Consider the following 23,170-nt stretch of genomic DNA (forward strand, 5'->3'; position numbering starts at 1 on the left):
GGCCAAGTCTGTTGTTACAGCATGTATTACAGTGAGAGGGAGAGGAGGAACACTCCAGTGGTGAAAAGCATTTGTTTGGGAAGTCTGGAGGAAGAATTGTTCCAGAATAAATAATTTATAGTGTGATCTGTGAAAATGCCTATGGAATACGACACCTAATTCTCACTGCAAGTTAGACAAAAAGCTGGATGCCCGGCTAAACACTTAAAGAATGTTACCCTTCAAATTATACGGCTCTTTTCCCAGCTATAAAATAACAATGCCACTTTCTTGCTTAAGAGCACATTTAAGGGCTGAATTTATGAAGGTTCTTTCATATGCAAGGTATTACAGAGGAGTAAAGGTTTGAGGGTTTAATAAAAAAAAAAAAAGAAAAGACAAAAGAGGCCCTTATGGGACAATAAATTTCTGTGAATTTTAATACTTCTAAGCAGTGTATGTACACATACAATGCACAGACTTCATGCTACATAGCTTTTCTTCCCTTCCCTGGATGAGAACGCTCCTGGAATGTTATTGTTTTCAGGGGGGTGGTTTTTAAGAATTTACTGTGAATACATGCATTATATATGTGCACACCACAACACTGCTGGGGCTGCAAATGACCCAGGAGTTCATAAACATGGCTATTTTCTTATCTGGTTCAAATTTATGCAAGGAAGCAATTGTTACACAGCTCTGGCTGAACAGAGACCCAATCTCACAGGGGACAAGGGGGCTTTCCATGGGGTTTCACATAAGGAAAAGTTCAAAGGAGATGACAGATTGTTTATTACATCCCTTGTACCATGAGGGTCTGATCCCTGATGGTGCTCACAGGAGCTAATGCAAAAGAAACACCCTGAACACCCAGCCTGGCTCTGAAGAGAACTGAAATGACTGTTAAAAAAAAAAAAAAAATATTAAGAGAACTGAAAGAAAACAAACTCCTCTGTGGTTTATGTCTTCTTTTTCCTCAGAATTTAAGGCTGTAACACCACAACCTCATTCATTATTCACCCCCAGCCCCAGTGAAGAACAGTTATCCTGTCCCACCATTAGTGAGGAGGTCAGCAAGAGGAATCTCAGACTCCCAGCCATCTCTTTATGAATATTAAGGGGAGATTGTCATCTCAACCTCACAGAAGTTAATAATTACAGTGTTCATATATCTCTATTGCTTCCATTGCACAGCACCAACAATGAAATGGTTGTTTAAACAGAGTTTCTTTGCTTCGATGGAAAACTGTGAGTGCACCACTCATCAGCTCAAGTAAATGTAAATGACTGTTATGGAAAAATAAAAGAAATTTTCTGATACACATTGTACAGTTATTTAAGAGTCTTCTTAGGATGTTGGATGTTGCATTTGAAGACTGAAGAAATAAGGCCTTTAACAACAATGAATATATGAGCTCTGATTTGTTATTATCATGTTTTTTAAGTGCTAGAGAACGTTTTAACCATCACACACACTCACACTCTCAAACTACCACACTAGGCAAGATCAGAGCTTAAGAGCCAACAAAACACACATTCAATCCCTGAGATCATTTTCCTGAAATAGAAAACTACATATGTTTCTCAAATTTCACATCAAGCCACTGCACAGCCCGAGCTGCAGGGGAGAAGGGAGCCAAGCCTGCCTTTGGGCTTGGGGGAGGAAGGACCTGAAACCAAGATGATTCCTTTCATATCGCCACATTTCTCCTCCACAATCTCCACTTAACAAACACCCCCGTTTCACAGCATTTCTAGCTGGGCTTGCTTATCAAGCAGCCTTTGCTTTGTCAAATTAAGACACATTGCCTTGGATTAGTGAGACTCCCTGAGTTCACGATGACTTCATGGTTGGCTCAGCTCAGTGTCTCCGTGGCAAACTGCCAGGAATACATCCACTGCCCCCAATCCTTTCTATACTGACCTAGCTGGCTTTTTTATTTTATTTTTTTTTAGCAGCAAATGAACACAATAGAAAACGAAGGGCTAGATACTGTCACAGCTAATTAACAATCCTAACAACTTCAGAAAAATTAAGCAGTAAATATTTGAAGGTCTGAATGCAAGCCTCTGCAGTGCAACATCTCAATGTATGTCTGAAGCTGTTGGAAGGGGACAGTGCAGTTTTTCTTCAGTGGGCAGATAGAGTGAGACACTCTGAAGGGCTCCTGTTCTTGTGGAAAACACATTAAGCTTCTTTTGCTAATATTTTGTAAAGGGCACTTGTACAATAACAATAGCTAAAGCTTCCTGTTTGCCTGTGTGCTTCCTGGCTAACATTAAGGAGACCTGCTGACGATTTTCTTCTTTAGCACACAGAACTCTTTCAGATTAGTTGGTAGACTCAAGGACATATAGTTTTTAAATAAAAAAAAAATAAAAAATAAAAAATATAACAGTAATGGCCCACACTGCACCTGCCCTTCACCGTCCTGATAACTTTTCCAGCTACACATTTCCTATTTTCTGGATCAGTCTGTGTGTCACCAGTCTCCAAAGGACATGTTTTGAATTTATTGAAAGCCTGATAGCAGTAGAATTCTCTCATTTGGCAAACATACCATCACAGGGACACTTGCTTTTGGCTCCACGACAAGAAATTCATGGTACTTTGTCCAATCCACAAAAACACCATTCCTCCCCTCCCAAAAAGCCTTTCAAGATAATTCTCTCTCCTCCAGAGACTTCTCTAAACAAGTCTGCGCGTCTGAACTCTTGGGTTTCATTTCATAAACAGGACACAACACCCGAGTGCAATTCAGGATACTGTCACTGCCCCATGGGCTCAGCACTAATCACAAAAGCTTTCTGCAATATTCCCTAGGCCCCTTCTTCCCAGAGACAAGGCCTGGTTCTTAGACCAGGCGTCTTTTGAAGCAGGCACAAAACATCAACACGAAGCCAAGCACCAGATCCCAGCCAAAGGGTATCCATTAGTCATGGCAGGGCTAGGAAGGAAGGGAAGGGCAGCTGGCCCCAAAAAGTGGTGTCTGTGCTGCTGCAGTTACCACATCTCTCTGAAAGGATTGCCCAATCCTTGAAAAAGACACAGACACCCTTGAGATAATCGTTTAACTCGCTCTGGTTTGTTTTTTTTCAACAGCGCCTCTAAACGTAAGCTCCTCTTCTAAAAGCACTCTCCCTCCTCAAAGTTTCCAGCCTGTTCTGGATAAAATATTTGGTGAGGGCTGCACTGGCACAGCCACGAGAGACCTCACAGCGGTAAAAGTAAGCAACCTCTCAAGGGTGTGTGGATGCATCAGTTTAACAGATGAAGAACAAACACAGGGATGAACAAACATCAAATCCCCACTCATATTCAGCTGCCTGAACACCTCCAAAGACACAGATATAATTCAGTTCTCCAAATCACAGAGCAGAGATCTGAATCCAGATTCCTGGATTCTAGAACACCTCCCTGGCTTTACTCTTTTATTGCAAGCTTCCCTCACTATAATTCAACCAAGGACCAGACTCTACTCCTGTTCAACCCAGTGGACTCTGTATCAACCCTGACAATGTCCAGGGAGTTCTCTGGAAGTCTATCAGTGCCATGGAGCCATCTCGAGCCCTCAGCTACTCAAAACAGGTTACAAATAAACTTTAAGGACTCAATCACTGCTTAACATAAAAGAGGCAGCTACTTAAACATGCACAAGCCAAGGAACTCATAAATGAAAGAAAACAATTTGTCAAGTGTCTTTCTGTTGAAAATAGACTGTATACTAAAGAGAGATCACCCTCTCTCACAGAGATACAGACAAGTATTAGTCATGTGCTTCTCAGAAATGCTTTTTACCAACTATAAGCATTTGCATTTCACTTTGCAGTCCATCACTACCATAAACAGTATGAATTTCTTTCTTATAAAACTGAGAAACCCATGATCCTGAGTTCTGTTGGAAGGAGATAATTTAGAAAAGTGAAGTATATGAAACATCTGTTCCACTCTTTCCCATGTCATGATGGCAAGCAGCTGAATACTGAAGACAAGTATTTTCACAAGAAATTATTTGGGACAAATTCACAGATGAGATGAAGTCTCTGTTAGATAGCTCATTACTTTCCGTAGATATTAATATGTCTAGAGTATAATAATATGAAATAAAAATCTGCATAAATATTCAATTTATTCCATCCTTTTTTGGTCATTTTGGGAGGTGGCTTGTAGCACAATGCTGGACATCCTCTATCTCAATAATGTCAGTGTGACATTATTCCCTACACTTCCAAATCTCCTTCAGAAGTCTAACTTCTCTTTTGTTAAAATTCATCTTAAATTCCAGCACACACCAGCTCATTTTGCAGTGAGTGAGTTGCCTGTGATTGGAAATGGCCCTGAAGCAGAATTCTGGGTCTAAACACACATGACCTTTGAGAAATCTGTGTGTGGATTCCACCCAGTTTAACACCTCAGCTCTATTCCTATCTACAACGTAATCCCTCACGAGACTCCAGAAACCCACTAAGATTGCAGATGTGCACCTCTGGTAAGAATTCCCCATCCATAACACAGGAGCCTGTAACCAAACCAGAGAGGAGTTTCGATTTTATTCAGATAGCTGTACCCAAAGTACCATAGAAAGGAAAGGTTCCCAGAGGTTCTGGAGGGGGAGGGAGAGCAGTGAATCACACTCAGCACGAGCAGAAGGGCTGAGCCTCTGAAAAGCACTACTGAGTGTCTGTCACAGCTCTTCCTCTCCACCACAGCATTGCTGGGAGAAGACAACTGAGTATTCAAGTGGCAAAACCAACAATCGTCATTGTGGCCTTGGGGGGCAAAGCTGAGAAGTTCTAGGTTTAAATTTTTGAACTAAAGAGCTGTTTCAGTAACATTTGTTTTTAATGCAGAAGAGTCAGCTGCCTGGATCGTTCAGGACAAGTCAATGGTCGTTCATCAACCCAAAGCAGAAATAACAAAATGTAACTATCTTAAATATGGTGCATTACAGGCAACAGCTTTCCAAGAACAATGGGAATCAAAAATTTGGAACTCATCCTTTGCAACTGATGAGTGGATGTTGTTCAGTGAGATACAGAGCAATTTCAAAGCCAGGAGGTAAAACATCCTAGAAGATGTGTGAGCCTCCACCTCAGAGGTAAGAAACATTTATTATTTATTATAGGTCCACTGGAAAAAAAGACCTTGGCAACAAGGCAGTTCAAGCCAGCAGAATGAAAGGTGAAACACAGGATTTCGTACTTAAAAACACACATCAAGAACTGCTTTTCAAATACGTCAAACTCTGATCTCACACACTACTTAACTTTGTGCACAGTGACCTCACTGAAGGCAAAAAGACTTTACGTAATTTCTAAATGTCAAATACATACAGAATGTTTTAAAGAGACCCTTAAAAACTTAAAGAAGCAAGGTCTTTGCTATAAAAGTGCCTTCAGAATTGCATTTAGGTTGGTAAAATCCCCATCACCAAAACAAATTAAGAAAAAATAAATCCTTCTTTTATCAAAGCCAAGTTCTGTATGATTCACAGTGACTAACACTGTGTCTTGCCCTGTGAATAGACTCCTTTGTGCTCAAAGGCAGAAAGGGTGCTAAGAGGTAGTAATCTCATACTTGATAAATTCATACTTCCTCTGTGTTATGAGCATATGCAAGACAAATTACTTGACTTCACCAAACTACAAGAAAATTCTCAGAAAACAGGTGAACATGGGGTAAAGTAGAGAAAGGGGAAAAAAATAGGGTTTTATTCCAGCAAAATGCTTCTTATCCTTATTCTCCTGTCTTTTTCTTCCTTCTTTGTTAACCTACAAGACAATCCACTAGAGCCAAAACAATGGGCTTGATTTTGGGGAGCACACTAAAGACAGCAATGAAAGATGTACAAGGAGCTATTTTATTCAAAATAGAAGATTCTCAACCAAAGTGTGAGGGAATATTTTACCCAGAGAGTCTTTTCCCAACATTCCTTTCTCCCTTACAACATTCATCAACACAATTAAAAGATTTTGAGTAATCACATTGTCCTTGCTAAGGAAATTAAAGGAAATGAACTTGCCAGTCTAAATTCAGCCATCTCTACTTTCAAATATAGTCTGCTGTAATACTTTCTCTCTTCTTTTTTTTCTTTCCCCCAGAGAGATTTTCTGCTTCACCTCCAGGAAATTGCAGCCAAGGACACAAAACCAAAGCCAGGACCATGGAGCTGTCAGGATCACTGTGCCCTCCTTTCTCAGAGCCTCCCCCACCTCATGCCCTGACCAAAGGGTGCTAATCAAAATCTTGAGTACTTTCACAAGATGAGACCCTGGAATATCATCTGGGAGCCTGGGGTTTATCCTCTTGAAGGTAGAGTTGGGTCAGCTGACAGGACTGTTTAGACTGCAAGATCTGTGGGGTGGGAGTTGTTCTTCTGTTACATAATTCAGAGTTAGACAGCAAAATCTGACTGGAAGTCCAAAGGAAAAAGATTTAAGACACCATTTATCAAATATCATCTGGCAAGTCCTTGCACAACTCCTCTTTTTGCCTTTTTTAAGTCAATCATAGCACTTCCCTGCTGTATAATGCAAGGAATATATAATATACAATGCTCTAACAGTAGCTGTCAGTCAGGAAAGCTAACGAGGGAGAAATAGAGCACTCAAACAAAATGAACTGTAGCTGATGGGAAGATATCTTCATTTCCAGAGAGACTAAAACTATCCTGTGGCCAGTTTTCATCTGAGACTACATTTTGCACAGATTCCACTCCACAAACTGCAGTGGAAATAACTGTGAGCTGCACTGAATTGGGCATGACTTTGAATAAATAATACTGGCCCTCACCTCTCAAAAGGGTCTGCAAATGCCCTTCACCTGTGTTGGTCACTTTAATCCAGATTTTGAAGGGGTTCTCTCAGAGGGTTTTGTTTAACTACTCAGCAAGGATTCCAGGGTGCTTTTGGGGAGCAGCACAGCTGCCATGCTTTACAGTGAAGTGACCATTTAAAATCAGATTTTACCAGACCCCTCCTGCATGGCAAAGAAGTACGTATTTCCAACTCTCAAAAAAGCAAATAAATTTGTCAACAAAAATAGATTTCAAAGAATTACTGGAAGTGTACTTCACAGGAACTCCAGCAATCATATTTATGCTCCAAAATGACATTTTGCAGCAACACACTGGATCTGTGAATTCCACTGCTCCCAGGAACAACTGTGTTCAGGAATGCACGATGGAGGCAGGAGATAGGTTCAAGATGTTTTGGGGCTGGCTGAATTACAGACAGATGTACATAACAGCAGGTCCAGTCAGAATGAATTAAAGCAGAAATGTACATAAGAAAATAGACAAAATCATCTTGTTATAATTAACATACCTTGCAGTGACACCTGTGGCTTTCCAAGATAAGAAATCCGGAAGATCAAAGAAGTAGCCAACCTTCTCCCACGATTCTGGCAAGTTCTAATAAAAACATGTTTAGAAAGGCAGATATTAGAGGTCAGGCATGGTCATGTCCTTATTTTAATGCAATTAAAATCCTGATATTTAGGTAAAAATGACAATTTTTTCAGACTCATAGTTCTGTTCATCCAGTCAGCTCTTCTCTCTGATTTACTGCCTGGAGAGCTGAGCCTTTCCCCCAGCACACACTGATCATAAGCAAAGTCCCCCAAGAAAAGCTCATGGAGGCACAAGTTTCAGATCGATTACCTGGGGTGTCTCTGCTCCCCATCAGCTGCTCAATGTCAGACCAGCTTCAAAGTCAACAACTTTATCAAAAAACTTTTGCCTGAAAAATTTTCTATTTCCTAAAATAAGCCATCTAAAATTTAAAAATGTTTAAAATGTAATATTTGTTAATTACAAGCATAGTAAGAAAACAAAGTGATCTGTGAGTGCCGAAACAAAGCTTGCAGCTTTCTGAAAAGCCACATGACGTTCCCAAACTCCTAAAAAACTCTTCTATCAGGACAGATCATTTACAAGGAGCTTCCACCATTGTTCTCTGGTCCAGAAAGCGAGAAGACTCTCAGAAAAGGCTGGTCACATCACCTGGGCCAGGCTCTACTCCTCGTTTCCATCTCCAAAGCTCAGACTGATTTCAGCTGATGATAGCACTTCTCAAAATTACTTTTCCACAAACACAATCTCCACACCACCCACAGGTATCAGACCATGATGAAAGGGAAGAAAGTTTTCCCAGGAGTAATGTTGTATTCCAGTGTGACAGAGAGCGAGCATCGCTGTCCTGCAAAGCAATCCCAGTGGTCACCTCTGACCTCAGCACATTAAAATGAGGAGAGAATATCAAAACTAAACAAAAGCCCACAAGGGTCACAATTCAAACTTCCGTGGGAAGATAAGATTGCTGGAAAAACCTCCACCAGCTTCTTAAATAATTGAAAAGTGCAAAGTTTTCTCACTTAAGATTAGCTCCTGCACTAGAAACACAAGTCCTTGCTGGGGTCTTTCTGGAACAGAAATTAATTCCATGCAGCGTCAAGGAATGTAGAGGCCGAAGTAAAAGAGAACATGATTCCATTTTAGAGAAATAATATTTGGCTCTTGAAATTCTTCCCTGTGAGGGTGCTGAGGCCCTGGCACAGGTTGTCCAGAGAAGCTGTGGCTGCCCCATCCCTGGGAGTGATCAAGGCCAGGCTGGACAGGGCTTGGAGCAACCTGGGATAGTGGGAGGTGTCCCTGCCCATGGCAGGGGGGTGGAATGAGACGGGCTTTAAGGTCCCTTCCAACCCAAATCATCCTGTGATTCTCTGAATCTATAACATAATTTAGATACTCTGTTATGTCAAGCCAAAATCTTACAAGTCCAGAAAGTTGCTGAAATGGAATCTATGAATTCGAGAAACTAAGGTGCAACCAAGTAAGTACAAAAAAGAAAAATTTTGTTTCGTTTTGGGTCATGCCAAGAATCTGTCTTAAAACTTTTTTAAGTTTAGATCTTGAAAAGGTTCTAAAAGTTGCTGGGTTTCTATTGAGTTCAAAAAAGAAATGCTCTGATTACAACTTTAGCTCACCCCCAGATATGTGGTTGCTACTCACATCAACTTTAACTTCCTATATGAATGCCAAGGTTCCCCATAGTTTAGCCCAAAGATCGTTCAGCCTGATTATCTTGATAATAAAAGCCATTACATGTTGTTAACACACCTGAGAGCCTTCAAGAAGCAACAGGAGTAGTCTGGCTGTTGCTTTCCTCAGAAAAGAAACTGAGTTAAGAATAACTGTCCTCTTCAAATAAATCTGTTTCATCAAATATACCCCTTGGATCCTTATTCTATTACTTCAAGAATTCCCAAAAGCCACAAGTTAGTGACACTCAAAATACTTTGTTTCATGAACATCCAAATGATTCATTTTTTGCCATCTTGATGCTGTGTCATCACTAATTAGCACAGTCGACAAAAAAAAAAAAAAAAAAAAAATCATAGCATGCCCTGATGCTTTTTCCAAACAAATTTAAAGTCTCCATGTTTTCGACACTCACTGAAGTTAATTCAAATTTATTTTCACCCAGTCAGGAGTCTGTGACCACATTAAAAGGATTGTGGAAACGATCCAGGAACGTTCCCAATGCTGTATTCACATCCTGCAACTCATCCTCCAAACTCACAAACTTTCTGCTTTCCAGAGGTACTTATGGGGTGCCCTTTCTTCATCTCTCTCTCCCTGATTGCTTTGGGTTGCTTTAACAGCTACACCTCCACAGAATAATGCTTTGAGATTGTTACAGGAAATCCCAAATACTTGGAGTCAAAGAGTTTAAGAATTATTAGTGCAATGTATTTTAATCTTCCTAGGCAAGAAGGGAAAATGAGGGATGTCTTAATTGCACTGAAAATACACACATAGGGTGTCTTTTTCTAAATTACAGAAAACAAATGCACATTGTATGAAAGGAAGAAAGGGAACAATGGAATACTTAATGCACACACTCTCAGAGATCTAAAAACTCATGTCCCATGCCCTGCTCCAACTCAAAGCAAGGATTTACAACTTGGATCTCCCACACTTCACACTGGATGCCAAGCCATGTGATAGAGCTGTTCCCAGACACCCAAGATAGGCCATGAGCAGAAATCCCATCCTTGTCAGAGCCATGGCTGCAAAGTGATCAATTCTGACACAACTTGCACTCTGTCTGGTGAAAGATTAACTGACTGAATTATCAGTCAGGAACTAGGGCAGGGGGAGAGGAGGGGTTTGCAAAGTAAACTCTTGGAGTAAGGCTGCTGCTGAAGGGGGAGAAAACTGCCTGCACCACCCAGACACTGGTGCAGCATCCTTAAATCCCTGAGGCATCCTGAGGCACCACAGAGCCCAGGCCAGAAAGGGCTGCAGAGGGACAGAGCAGGCACAGGGAAACAGAGCAGGAGAAGCTGGAACAAGGCAGGGAGGACAGTGTGTGCCTGCTGAGAGCCTTACCCCACTGCAGAGGAGAGGGGGAACACGGGGGAGGCAGCCCAAGCAGGACAGGCTCAGAGGTGCAGGTGCTTCAAATCTCCCAGGTGTGAGTGCTGTTCCTAAATGGAACTTCTGCCTGATCAGCAAGTGCAGCTGAAAACCAGACTGAAGTACAACTTAATGCATGTGTGTGTCTGCACTGTGTATGGATTGTGATAACACAGAGTGTTGAAACATTTATAAACAATTCTAAACAAGAGTTCAGTTCCAAACTCAACAGCCTGGAGTCATTCTCATTTAACACAGAATTTATTATTCATTTTAATGGAAAAATATTCAGTCACATTCAACCAGACAAAAAAGCCAGCTGCAAGGGCAGCAAGCAGTGAAGAAGACATGCACCAGCACAGGAGCTGCTGCCAAGCTAATGCCACTACATCCACTATCCTTCCCCCCATTGCCAGGGAAAGAGAGTTCTAATTGTTTCTGCAAATGATCCCACTGGTAGCTTCAAGTCACTGGTGTACAGGAAGAAGAAGGATGAGGGATCAAAGAGCAGCTCTAACTGAGGATGTGAACTGGAATGTACAGGGAGATCACTGACTGCTGAAAAAAAAAACCCCCTGACTATTGATTTTAGTTATCAATGGCAGAGAAATGATACGCTAAACAGTCATTCCATGGTTTGGGGTTTTTTTCATAAAGGGAGGGTCTTCTTCACTCTTAAACATGAAATTAAGAGCAGAGTTGTGAAAACAGAATAGAGAAGACTGCACTTAATTTGGAGGCAGTTACCAAGAAAATAGCTACCCCCAGTCCAATATCCCCCACCCACTTAAAATAAACAATAAAGTTCAGCATCTCTGATTTAATGGGACTAGTATTTTTTAGAAATAGCTGGTTTGTATTGTCATTAGTATGAGAAAAACATAACATGCATCCTTTCATTTTGGCACAAGCTACAACAACATTTTCAGCTAGAAATTAGTAAACAACATTTTTTTTCTTCTGCTATCTCTAGGAATAAAAAAATACTAATAGGCTAATTCTGGAGCTGGACAACCCTTCCCTGCATTTCTTGCATTGCTGTGTTCTCACTGCTCTAACACTGGTTTACCACAGCATCAATATCTGTAAAATTGTGTTGTACTGACAAACTCCTAGAGCAATATAATTACCAAGTGAAGCAGTTATTCACTCACATTTTCAGCTCACATGCAGGCATCTGATACCTCCCAGAACTACCTAGGCACTCAGTCAGGCAGTGAACATCCAATTTGTTTAGCCAAAGTCACCAAAATTACAGAATCTGCTTGGTAAACGGCACAAAAACATACCTACAACTACAGAAGTAAAAAATTATTGCAATAATGCTTTGTAAGAAAGTTGTAAATAACAAAGTCTAAATAAATAACAGCAAAAGGAGTGAATTTAACTGGCTATATTAAAAGAACCAACAACCAGGAAATACTTTCCTTTTTAGTGAAAGTTATATTCAAATTTACCTTACTGGCTTCAGGAAGACTTTGTCAGAACCATCTTTCAGCTAGTTTCTAAATATTTGTCAAAGGATCCTTCATTTCACTTTCACTTACAGTTGATGTTCTTAATTCACATGACCACATTCAAAAGTCAAACGTGGCTGCACGCACAGAAGCGAGCTCTGTAAAAAAATCCTGTATTTGTTTGGTTTTGCATTTAACACTGCACCCTATCACCACACACGATCCACGCAGGCAGAAAAATACAATGCCATTCCTAAGTGAGCCACAGATGTGCACACTTTAACCAGAGTACCCCACAGGCCTCACAGTAGCTGCATTCAGCTGATCATTTACTGCCGGCAGCTGTGCCCAACACACAAACTCCACTTGCAGGGATGACTTTGCTATAGGAACACCTATCTGCAATCAAAAGCATCAAGATCAACCAATTAATTTCATGGATGCTAACTAAGAGGTGCCAGAGGGTAAAATGATTCAGCCCCAATCAAACTGAACTGAATGTAAGCAAATACAAATCAAATAGAAGATCTCAAAAAGCCTATTATGGCCTTTAAAATCTAGGTTTTTAATTCAAACTCAAAATGGAATAGAGATGAAGAGCTGGGAGAAGAGAATATACCCTGAAGCCCCTAGTTTCATCTCTATGCTGTGTAAGGAGATGAAATGCTAAAGAGAAAACATTATATGGAAAAGGAAGTCAAAAAGAAGCAGATGAGAGTAACTTGTGACTTGGAACACCCCTCAACAGCAACCCTCCCCAGATAAATACAAGGGGAGAGGAAGAAGAAAGCCACAAGAGATAAGGACCAGTATCTGCTTCTTGTACAGTGGTGCCAGCTCATTCCTCTTACTGAGTTGAGGTCATCTGCAGCTTCAGTTCCAGGAACAAGGTGGTGGAAATGGAAAAGCACAGTTAGGTCATTATTGAATCCCAGACTGGTTTGGCTTGGAAGGGATCTTAAAGCTCATCCAGTTCCACCCCCTGTCATGGGCTGGGACACCTTCCACTATTCCAGGCTGCTCCAAGCCCCTCCAGGCCTTGGATACTTCCAGGGATGGGGCAGCCACAGCTTCTCAGGGAAGCCTGGTTCACAGCCTCAGCACCCTCACAGGGAAACATTTCTTCCAATTGAACCCTGCCCTCTGTCAGTTTGAAACCATTCCCCCTTGTCCTGACACTCCAGGCCCTTGTCCAAAGTCCCTCTCACACTGTCTTATAAGTCACCTTCGTCCCTTACCCCTTCTCCATCCTTTTCATTATTTCCAACCAACTCACAGTAAATTTGCCAAGTTGTACTCTCTAGAAATACTTTTAATTGCTTAGATGAAAATTCTTCAAGCAACAGAAATTCCACTTCTTTCTTTGATTCACCCTAATCTCTCACAACTTACCAGCATTGCTGATTAGACCATGTCAGACCCTTCCTCACAGAGATCAGGTTTGCAGATAATGCCGTCAGGAGAACTCAGGGGAAAAACCTGAGACAAGAGTATCTGCTAATGTGGCCTTCCAGACCCAGGTCAGCACCATGGAAAGGGAGAGCAGGCATTGGTAACAACGTACACACAATTAACCTCTCAGTGCAACAGACTAACCATCGTTTAGTATCACTGTTTTAAATAACTTCCTTCCAAAAGTGCCTCTAGCAATCTCCTAACTTGATCTTTTATTTCTTTTATCCTTATTATTTAACTTCTATTTTATTGTCTCACTTCAGACATAAAGCAGTATTTTCCCCACTGCACTCTCTCTGCAAAACCCATACGAATGCAAGCAGCTGTGGAATGTGCACAGCACCAATCCCAGGCAAAGATGTACAGAGGGAAAACAGCAAAAACATTTAACAGAAGAAACATTAAATTCCTGGGGAGCTCAAAATAAGGCCCAGAGGATTCAAAGCAAAAGTCAACAGTGATTCTTCGTATATGAGCGTTTACAGGCTGACCTGGAGCATGACTGAGCAAAGTGTCCAGCTGTGGGTTTTGTTCTGCTCTGTTTTCTTTACAAACATCCCTGTGTTGAATGTGTTGCAGCCATGTCAAGCCTTCTGATCAAAAACTTTCCAGAAACATGATGCCAACCGAAGGGACAAAGGCTCAAAGTAGCTTCTGGACACATCTTGGTTTGGCCAGTTTTGATTATGGTCAGACTCAGGAGAATGTGCCTAATCCACTGCTTTTGTCTTAACCTCCTGGGATGCTGTCAAGTATGTGACAACTTTAGAGAGGAATATTGAGAAAGGAATAAGGAAGGAAAGGGAAAAAAACTCATCTCACTACACACAACAGTCAGGAAAGCTGGAGAGACCAAAGCCACGATCACAGGCAGGCACAGTGTGGGGAACACGCTGTGTAAAACTTTCCCAGGCAGGAACCAGGTCAAACCAGGTACAGTACACTCATTTTCTGAACACCAGTTATCATAATTAAGTAGAAGCACAATGGGAATTTCAGTTTCAACTTTGCAAAGCCCTTAGATAGTTGAAAAGGATAGAATAAAACTAAAATGTGTCTTTCTACCTGCTAATCCTGCAATTCTCCCATGGGATTTGAAAACTAAGCTTCTTTTCTGCCAGTTTATGCACTATCATTACCTTAATAATCCTGTGGTCAGAATATAAAGTATATTTCCCCTGTGGTGTGTGAGCTAGATCAAAATCTCACTGTGCCATTGGGAAATACACTAAACACAGAAAATAAAGGTGATATAACTCAAAAAACAGGAAGAACACTTTAAATACCATTCTATAAGTATTTTTCCTGACCATACCTGTAATACCTGTGTCACAGGTAAGTGATATACAAAATATTGATAACAAAGAATCTGAAGAGACTTAAATTATTTATATTTATAGCCCTGTTCAAGATAGTCCACTGAGAAACAACAGATGTGGAAACTGCTGTTGTAGGTTTCATCTGAACAACCCGACATTCAAAGTTACTGTAAGATTTGCCTCCCTTGGCAAAAAGTGAGGATGTTTTCATTACATGAGGCTGAGTTTGAGCTGTCAGAGGCCAGTGTGACCCTTTGCTGACAGCCCTGATGTCAGGTAAGCTGAGGATGCATCACCGTGCCTGCAAATAAACCCTCCCTCTTCATTTAATTCCTTACCCCCTCCTGCTTTGCAAGGAGTACAGAAGCAGTAAAACCACTCAATCCCACACCTCCCCAGAGCTGAAAGGTTTAACCAAATCTCATCAGATTACAGCCCACTCCAGGATAACTGTTCTGCTCCTGAGCAGCTGAGGTGCTGCTGTGGGTGCTGAGGTGCCTGAGTTAAGCAGGGCAAGCTTAAGCAGTTTAATGGTGAGTCAAGCCCAGAGCACTCAGGGGGAAGGAATTGTCAGCAGGCAGACACTGAGGTAAAAAACCCTCTCTTACGGACAATAATCTCCTTAACTGGTGTGTCAGGAGCTGAAAAGGGACATGTGAACAAGCCCTGCAGAGCTCTCCCCTTCTCACCACAGCAATCAGGCACTGGGCTTTGAGGTCACAGCAGACTCACACCTCCACATTTGGACACCCCACAATCTGGATTTCCTGAGCAGACAAGTACTGATATCCCAGACTTCACAATATAAAAACGCTTTAAATGCAAAGGATTCTTTTAATGTTTTTACAGCTTACATTTTATTATTTATAAAATGACTGATGTCTGATACTCATAGCTTGAGAAGGGAAGAACTAGAAGATGGATACTCATATTTCATTATCAACATTCATTACCCTCTACTATCATTAATCTGTCAGTACCTGCTTCTACCAGTTAATTCCTTTGACTTTCCCCAATCTGCACCTTGTTACAGTATAATGTCTCACGTCTGAAAGGACAGGAGAATTTGGCTGCTTGAAACTGGCAGCAAGTAATTTACATTTGGGCTTTGTTAAAATGACAGTGAGCATCACTGAGGCCAAATGTAAAAAGCCAGGCTGGAGGAGGCTATAAAAACTTCAAGTGGCAAGTGTCTCTCCTTTGATCTGACAGTTTTTAAGAGGCCATAGGTCACTGTAACACACCAGATTTAAACACAGGAGACAGAGGTAGAGCTCCACATTACACACAGGGCACCTTTCTCTCTACACATGGTTTATTCCTACTGATGAGACAGAACCAAACTGAAGCTGGAAGTGGAGAGTTCCTCTTCCAGCAGCCAAGGCCATCATACCCTGCACTTCTGGATGCCTCAAAAGCACTCCTCTGTCACTCCAGGCCCCAGCTGGAGTAGGAAATACACCTCCAGAACTGAATCCCAGGATACTTCCTTTATTATCTGTACCTCTATTTGTATGCATAGCTAATCTTAGATAAGGAAGGCATATGGAATGTTTCTCTCAGGGAACATTCCATTTCAGTAAAATCAAACACATTTATACAAAATCAAGAGGAAGAAAGAACCTCAAAAGGTTTAAATCACAACTTTAACCTGACCTTACTCTGCACACCTTGGCGTTCAACGCTAAGACTGAACGGTTTTGTTTTAGAAATCCTTTTCTCAGGAATTAACAACGCACTAATCATTAGTAAAAATGCACCAGAGTGTTAAATGCACTCACTTCCTTTATCCAGAGCAATTTAGGTGGCTGCATTTCCACAGACATGGCTCCCCCTACGTAGTTCAGAACCCTGTGCTGGGTTGCATTGATGCGCTGGACTTGGCTCGCTGCACGATGATCCATCCACATGATCACATTCCTCTGGTTCTGTCCTTGGGGGGAAAACAGAAAAAAGAGTTCTTTTAGCTCTGGTTTAACCCCAGCTCAACTCACTTTGTTGTATGTTATTAGGCTCTAAACTGTTTCACACTTCTACTTTTACACTGAAAACTAAAATTCTATTTGTGTTAATAATTCACAGTGGATATCTGAAAAAATTTTAGCCCCCTGAGCCAACTTTAGGACATGCTGAGCACTGAGAATGCTGACTGAAACCAGTCAGGCTTGGGAGCATCCAAGAACTGTGAAACATCATGTTCTCTTGTATTTCATTCAATGAACCCAAACTTCGTGACAAAGTTCACATACTTAGTTAAAAATATAAAGGAACATTTTAGTGACCAAAACCTAAAAATATTACAAAATCTGAGCAATTAGGTTGTGAAATGAAATTAACTCAATTAGCTACAGGGTTTCTCTTTCATCTACTATGGTTATGAGAAGAACCACCCTAATTCCTTTCCAAAATTCTGTTTCGAGGGGGACAATTTGCTGAAAAGCTTTTATTTTGAATGTGCAAGGAAAAAGCATTTGGCAGGTCTGCATCAGACACAAATGAGAACAAAAAGCAAAGAACATTTTATCCGAATTAACCTCCAGAGGACCTGCCAGACAGAGGGAACAGTAATCCAGGTGACACTGCAGATTCCTCTCTGGCTAAGTACACTGCACGTTCCCCAGCCGCTCAAGCATCATCTTGAAAACATGGTGCAAAACAAGGCAGAAGTGTGAGGCACATCAATATTTCTAAAATGGATTGAAATACAACTCAGAACTGTGAAACTGCCACCACGGCAAGACTCTTCACAGCATTACAGTATTGAGTGAATTCTTGTCTCACTGTTTAGCACCACCACCACGTAAACTCAAAGTTCTCGGGGATATCAGCACAAAAAATGAGAACTCAATTTGACTCAGTAGACCCAAAATAGCCTCAGACATCATTAGGCATTGAACAGATAATAAGAGACTCTCAAACTGAAAAACAAATAATCTGATCTAAATTTAGAGAAGGACATTTGGGGGGCAAAGCTGGTTTTTTGAGAAGGATAGGAGGAGATGACAAACACATCTGAGAACAGAAAGGGAACATATACAGAATTGTGATTATGTCTCTGTAACTACTGATATAGCACACACCTAATCTTAAGTGGGATTCACTGGGTCAAAGAAGTGCAGCACAGACTTCTTGTGGGTCTTCTGAATCATCTACCCAAACACTAATAGAAATCTCCCAGATTTATAGAAAAAGGTCAGAGATTGTTTCTGAAGTTTTGCACTGTCCTAGACAAAGACAGAACACCAGTGTAATAAAATATACAAACTGAACTTCCTGCCTGCAGCTCCATGACAGAGCGAGCAGTTAGACTACACTAACACTAACATTTTTAACATTCCCTTAGCCAGTGTGGATTTATACACACCATGATCAGTACAGGCTGAAGGAGAAGAAAACAGGCCAGAAAGAAAAATGAACGTGGATTTCCCTAAGAAGCAATTTCTCAGAGCCAAGATGAATGGATGTCATCTTAGGATGGCAAATATTTAACCAAACAGTAAGTAATTCTCATCTCAGATTTAATTTTGCAGTAAAATTAAAGCAGTAAAACGAGGGAAAAAATCCTCTTATACAAAAGAATTTGTGTCATCTCCATCTCCAAGGGTCAACCCCACCACTTGGCATTTGGAGGACATGGAAAGTTCCCTGGCATCAATGGTGAAACTCCCACAGTAACACCAGGCTTTGTGTGGAGCCCCACCTTCACAGTTGACTGCCAAAGGCTGGAACTGTTTATCCACCACAACGAGGGAACAGGTAGCATCAAACCCGAGCCCTCGGATCTGGCTGGCATCCACTCCACAGACAACTTCCTGAAAATAGACAAAACACACAGGAATACAAATATATCTGTGCCATGTGAACTAGTGAGTACACAAAATGAGTTACAAGTTAGCTCAAACTCTGAAATTTCCTAAATTCAGTGCTCTTTAAAACTTTCAATCGTAAGCACACCAAATTACCAGAAATTCTTTGTGTTTCAAATCCAAATTCAGAGGCCTTTATCCACAGTCATGGATAAAAGCAGGAAGCACAAAAATATCAGTAAATAAAGGTAGCAGAAAACCTGCAATGTTAATTTTTCTCTCTTTTCTAAAGTTTGGAGCTGCACTGCATGTGAAACAGGGACCAGGATTAGGATGAAGTGTTTCCATCAGTTACTTCACTGACTTCCTGCCTGTGGAAGCAACAATCTTCCAGAACTGCTTTGGTAGTATTTTGTTTGTCCTGCAATACTGAAGGGTACCAAAACTAAAGTTGGTCAAAACTTGTAGCCATGATAACACCTCTGCAATGCACACCTTTACTCAGCTACCAAGAGTGTGAATAGCACACTTTTTGGAATTTTTTCAAAAAAAAAAAAACCAAGCCATTGCCTCAGAATGCCTGAACTTCATGGCTTCCAGCAGCCCTGGAAAAAAAAACACAACACCCACAAGGATTAAGTGCCAAATGAGGTTGCAAGACACCTAAAATGTAGTCTGGTAATAAATTGCCACTTCTCAGCAACAATAAAAATATCATTATTTTAATTAGTACTATAAGGAAAGACTTTCAGTAGACTTGCACAGTGCCAGTCTCTTACTGGCTCTGTAAAACTGCAGTTTCTGAGACCATTTTATTGCTTAAATATAAGAGATTGCATTTAACAAGGTCCAGAGCAAGTACAAAGCCACTCAGAGAAAGAAAAATCAAATAAGCAGAGGAAGATTTGCTCTGCTTTAATGTCAAGCTGTTCTTCCCTATCACTCCTGTCACTCCCTTCTTTCCCTTCCATCCACTCACCTTCTCCATCTCAGGGCACTCCTGCAGAGCCAAGCTCATTAATGTTTGAAAAGGCTGATCAATAACAAGACAATGGGTGAACAGTCCATCTGCAAATTACCAAGCGTATCATGAATATTTTAAAAGCCAGCCTTGGAACATGCAGCAGGCAGGGGCTGTAGTGAGGAAGATGAAATGGCCTCTGTGTGCACAGCAAGCAAGGTCTCCAATTTACCTTTATCTCCAGCATGTACAGGCAGAGCCCTGGATCAGAGGATAAAAATCTTCCCCTGTAGTAAAGTCTATTTTAATCTAGTTTTATGCTTGATATTATCCACAGACATTTATTATTTATTTTGGTCTTATAACACTGGATCCTCTTATAATGAGGATAACAAGTGCTACTTTAGGGGCCATCCACAAACCAGATTACAATTTCTCTACAATAAATTCCCCTTTATGACTGCAGAGCTGCCCAATGCACATCTCTCAATATATGCACTGTGAGGTCCTGAGCAACCTTGACTCCCCCAAGAACTATCTCATGGGCAGAGCATACACCAGCTAAACAAAGCTCACAGATGTGAGACCTGAAAGCAGTGGGTAAAGGGTAAATCCTCCCTCTGCAATAACAGCACAAAGAAAGGTCTTTCATTCTATTTGCAGTCGTAGTATGAGTTTTTTCACTCTGGCCTTCAACTCTTCACCAGTAAAGCAGATATTTGTGAGGCTGCATCAGCCTCAAGGTGCCATTGATGCCTTGGGAAGGCTGACCTGGAACAGAGACTGGACAGAGCTAGTGAATAAAGTAGGTATTTATTGAAAGGCCTTTAGGATACACCTTGGGCAGGACAGAGCCTGACCAGGGCTACACACATGGTGGACTTAAAATGGTCAATAAATGGCTAACCAGTCACGAGGTCTTACACTTTGATAAGTTTTGGTCTATTTGCATATTGGGGTTAAATTGTCCAATTACAGATTCAGGTTGTGAGGTCCCATCCTTGTTCCTCCCTTCAGTCCACCATTGTTTGTGCTTTTGGGCTGAAAGCTGTCCTTGGTGTGCAGCAGGAAAAGGATTTGTTTTGTGTCCCTGCTCTGTGAGGAGAGCTGACTGACACTGAATGTGAGCTCAGAACTGCACCCCTGGGCAGCACAGAACCTGAAATAGATGAAAGCTCAAACTTAAGGCATCACCTTTAATGCACAAGGGTGCTCACAAGTTGCACAGCATGAAGAGACCTGCTTGCAGAGCCACCTGCAACACAGATCCTCCATTTTGTCCTTGCCCACCTTGGTGACAGAGCAGCAGGCAGCCCAGATGTCTGCAGAGGACTGCTCATAGTGGTCTGGCCGGGGCTCCCAGACCTGGATGGGTCGCTCTGCGTGTGCCACCACCGTCCCAAAGCCGTCCACCAGAGCCGCGCGAACGCTGGCTGAGCCCACGTCAACTCCAACGTAGTATTTCACTGCAGTCTGCTTCTCGCTGGGCATGTTTAATAAAACCTGTGGAGGGAAAAGAAACAAAAGGTCTTGAAAGCAGATAAAATGACTGATGGAAAACGGGCCAAGAGCTGCTGCCTCCCATCTAGCCAAACATCCCACCTGTGGTGTGACGCTGGTAATTATGAAGTAATTACATGACAGTCAGGTACACGTTACCCAGAGGAAAAAAAAAGAATAAATAAAGTTAAGTTTTCAAGGGTTCTCCACCATCAATTCACACCATTTTAAAGACTCAGAAAATAATTTTCTGAAAATGTGTTGAGCCATGAGAGCATGGTGTGAAATCTCTGCCTACTCTGACATCCTACAAGAACAAAGTGAGGTTAAGTTAATTGATTTAATTATTCACAATGAGTTGCTTATTTCACTATATTAAGTTTAACTATTTGACATTTAATACAGTGACAAATTCACTGTTCCTTATTTCTCACACTTTGTTCTTAATTAATAGTTAACATTTCCATTTTAATCAAGCTGTGAGAATGCTAAGTAAGAGCTGGTAGAAGTATTTGAAACATCAGACAAGTACCACGTTTGTGGTACTGTGAACCTTTTACATCTCTGAAACACGTGAAACTCAGCTGACACATGGCTTCTGATATTGAGAAAATGAATGGATAAACTGACATTTAAAACACATGGTATTTACAGAGCGTCAAAATGGCTCCACTTAAAAACAGCCCACTTCTCCTAAAGAAGTGACCTGGATAATTTCTGTATATGGCAGATGGGGTGGTTAGAGGGAGGAGCATAGGCAAAGGCGGAATGATTTGGAAAGTCCTGATTAAAAGAATATGATCATTCACATTTCAAATTAATATTTTTTTGTCTTTTTTTATTTAATAATAACATTGAGTACAGGTCAAGATCTAGTGGTACAATGTAGGTGTCTTTTACATCCGTGGCTGGCTTGTAACCACTGCTGCTGATGGATATCACCAATTTACAATCATTGAAGGTTAGAGGCAGCAGGTAAAATAGAGAAGAAAACCAGAAGCCCTCTATCTCAGAAAACTCCAATTTTGGATAATACTTAATAAGGACAAAGCTCCATTTGCACTGAAAATGGCCTAAAACAACACCTTGGCTTAAGAAACCAACTGAGCTTCCCTTCCTCCCACCCCTTAAACAGCTCATGGAAATGTGGTCAGTCTGTGGAGATCTGTTATCACACAATCCTTTCTTCCTGCTTCAGTCTGGCACTTCATGCCCAGACCCCACTGCTGGCTCCAGGGCCCATGATTTTGTTCTTTGCTTGACCAGCACAAGGGAGTTCTTCCATCCCTGGCAGAAACCAAAGCAGTCACCACACCGCACTCTGCTCACACCGTGTAAGGTCACCGGAGTAGCTGCACAGATCATCAGCTTCTAATAATGTCAGAAAGTAGAAAAAAACTCCAAGAGCATATTGTGGTCCTGCTGGAAATCCTGGCTGCTGCCTCCCAGCATGCTGGTTCTGCCCAGCAGATTAGGTGCAACACACACTAATCTCGTTAAGCGAGGTCATGTGTCCAAGCGATGAGCAATCAGCTAAAAATAATGGTGTGCCATGAGTCTAACACCTAGGAATATTGGCAAGAAAGCCTGCTTTATTTTCTTGGCCCTGGCTCTGTGACCTGGTCAGAGGAACAAAAGCCAATCCCTCTGCCAGAGAGGACAACTCTGCTGCTATGGGTGATTAATACTGCATCTGTCACCTGGGGGGTGACAGCACTCAGCTTCCCTCGCTTAGCCCTCAGCTGGAAAAGCGTTCTTAAGACATTCTTTTCAACACAGTATTTACTTCTTAATTTTGCACTCCACCTCCCCAAAGCTCCAAAGGCTGGCTGTAGGTGCTGCGAGTTCCTTGTGAGAAATTTTACTACAAAGACATTGCATAATACTGTTCCTGATACTATCTCACAAATTTCCCTGTTTTTCCCCCATTTCGGCTCTGCCTTTAGCTGCTGACTCATAAAAAGTTGAGAATAAACCACAAGCTGCAAACCAGATTCTCTTTTTTTTTTTTTTTTTTTTAAACATAGGCAAATCCTTCTTACTTGCTTTTCACAAAATACAAATAGCAAAAGGAGTATTTTATATCCTGCCTCCTGCTCGCACACACAATATTAGTCCAAATTTCTCTTCCTTGTATGGCAGACTTGATTTTAGCTCATTAATGTGTTTTTGCTACTTAGAGAACAAGCTTAGCAGATGTTAGAGAATTAAGCTCACAGTACCTCCTACTCAGCACTTGAAATTATGGCTTTGCATTGGATTCTTCCCACAA

At 41.3% G+C, this 23,170-nt stretch overlaps 1 protein-coding gene across 16 annotated transcripts in view; it reads right to left on the minus strand.

The window, feature by feature from the left end:
• The window catches only part of FGGY (FGGY carbohydrate kinase domain containing), a 258,281-nt gene that overhangs the window by 97,716 nt on the left and 137,395 nt on the right, over positions 1–23,170 (minus strand). For 12 of the 16 annotated variants that reach the window (XR_005702154.1, XM_040072892.2, XM_040072887.2 and 9 more), the window contains 4 exons: positions 20,689–20,901; positions 18,332–18,443; positions 16,413–16,564; positions 7,306–7,391 (listed from right to left, as the gene is read on the minus strand). Coding sequence is in view for 13 of the 16 variants with exons in the window: in XM_040072892.2 (XP_039928826.1) it covers positions 7,306–7,391; positions 16,413–16,564; positions 18,332–18,443; positions 20,689–20,889 (551 nt within the window). In the remaining 3 variants the exon portion in view is untranslated. Of the gene's footprint in view, positions 1–7,305; positions 7,392–11,554; positions 11,673–11,857; positions 12,079–16,412; positions 16,565–18,331; positions 18,444–20,688; positions 20,902–23,170 lie in introns of those variants that run through there. The other 4 variants (XM_040072893.2, XM_040072895.2, XM_040072896.2 and 1 more) reach the window with 4 other exon arrangements.

The sequence above is a fragment of the Hirundo rustica genome, chromosome 9, assembly GCF_015227805.2.
Source record: "Hirundo rustica isolate bHirRus1 chromosome 9, bHirRus1.pri.v3, whole genome shotgun sequence".
NCBI lineage: Eukaryota > Metazoa > Chordata > Aves > Passeriformes > Hirundinidae > Hirundo > Hirundo rustica.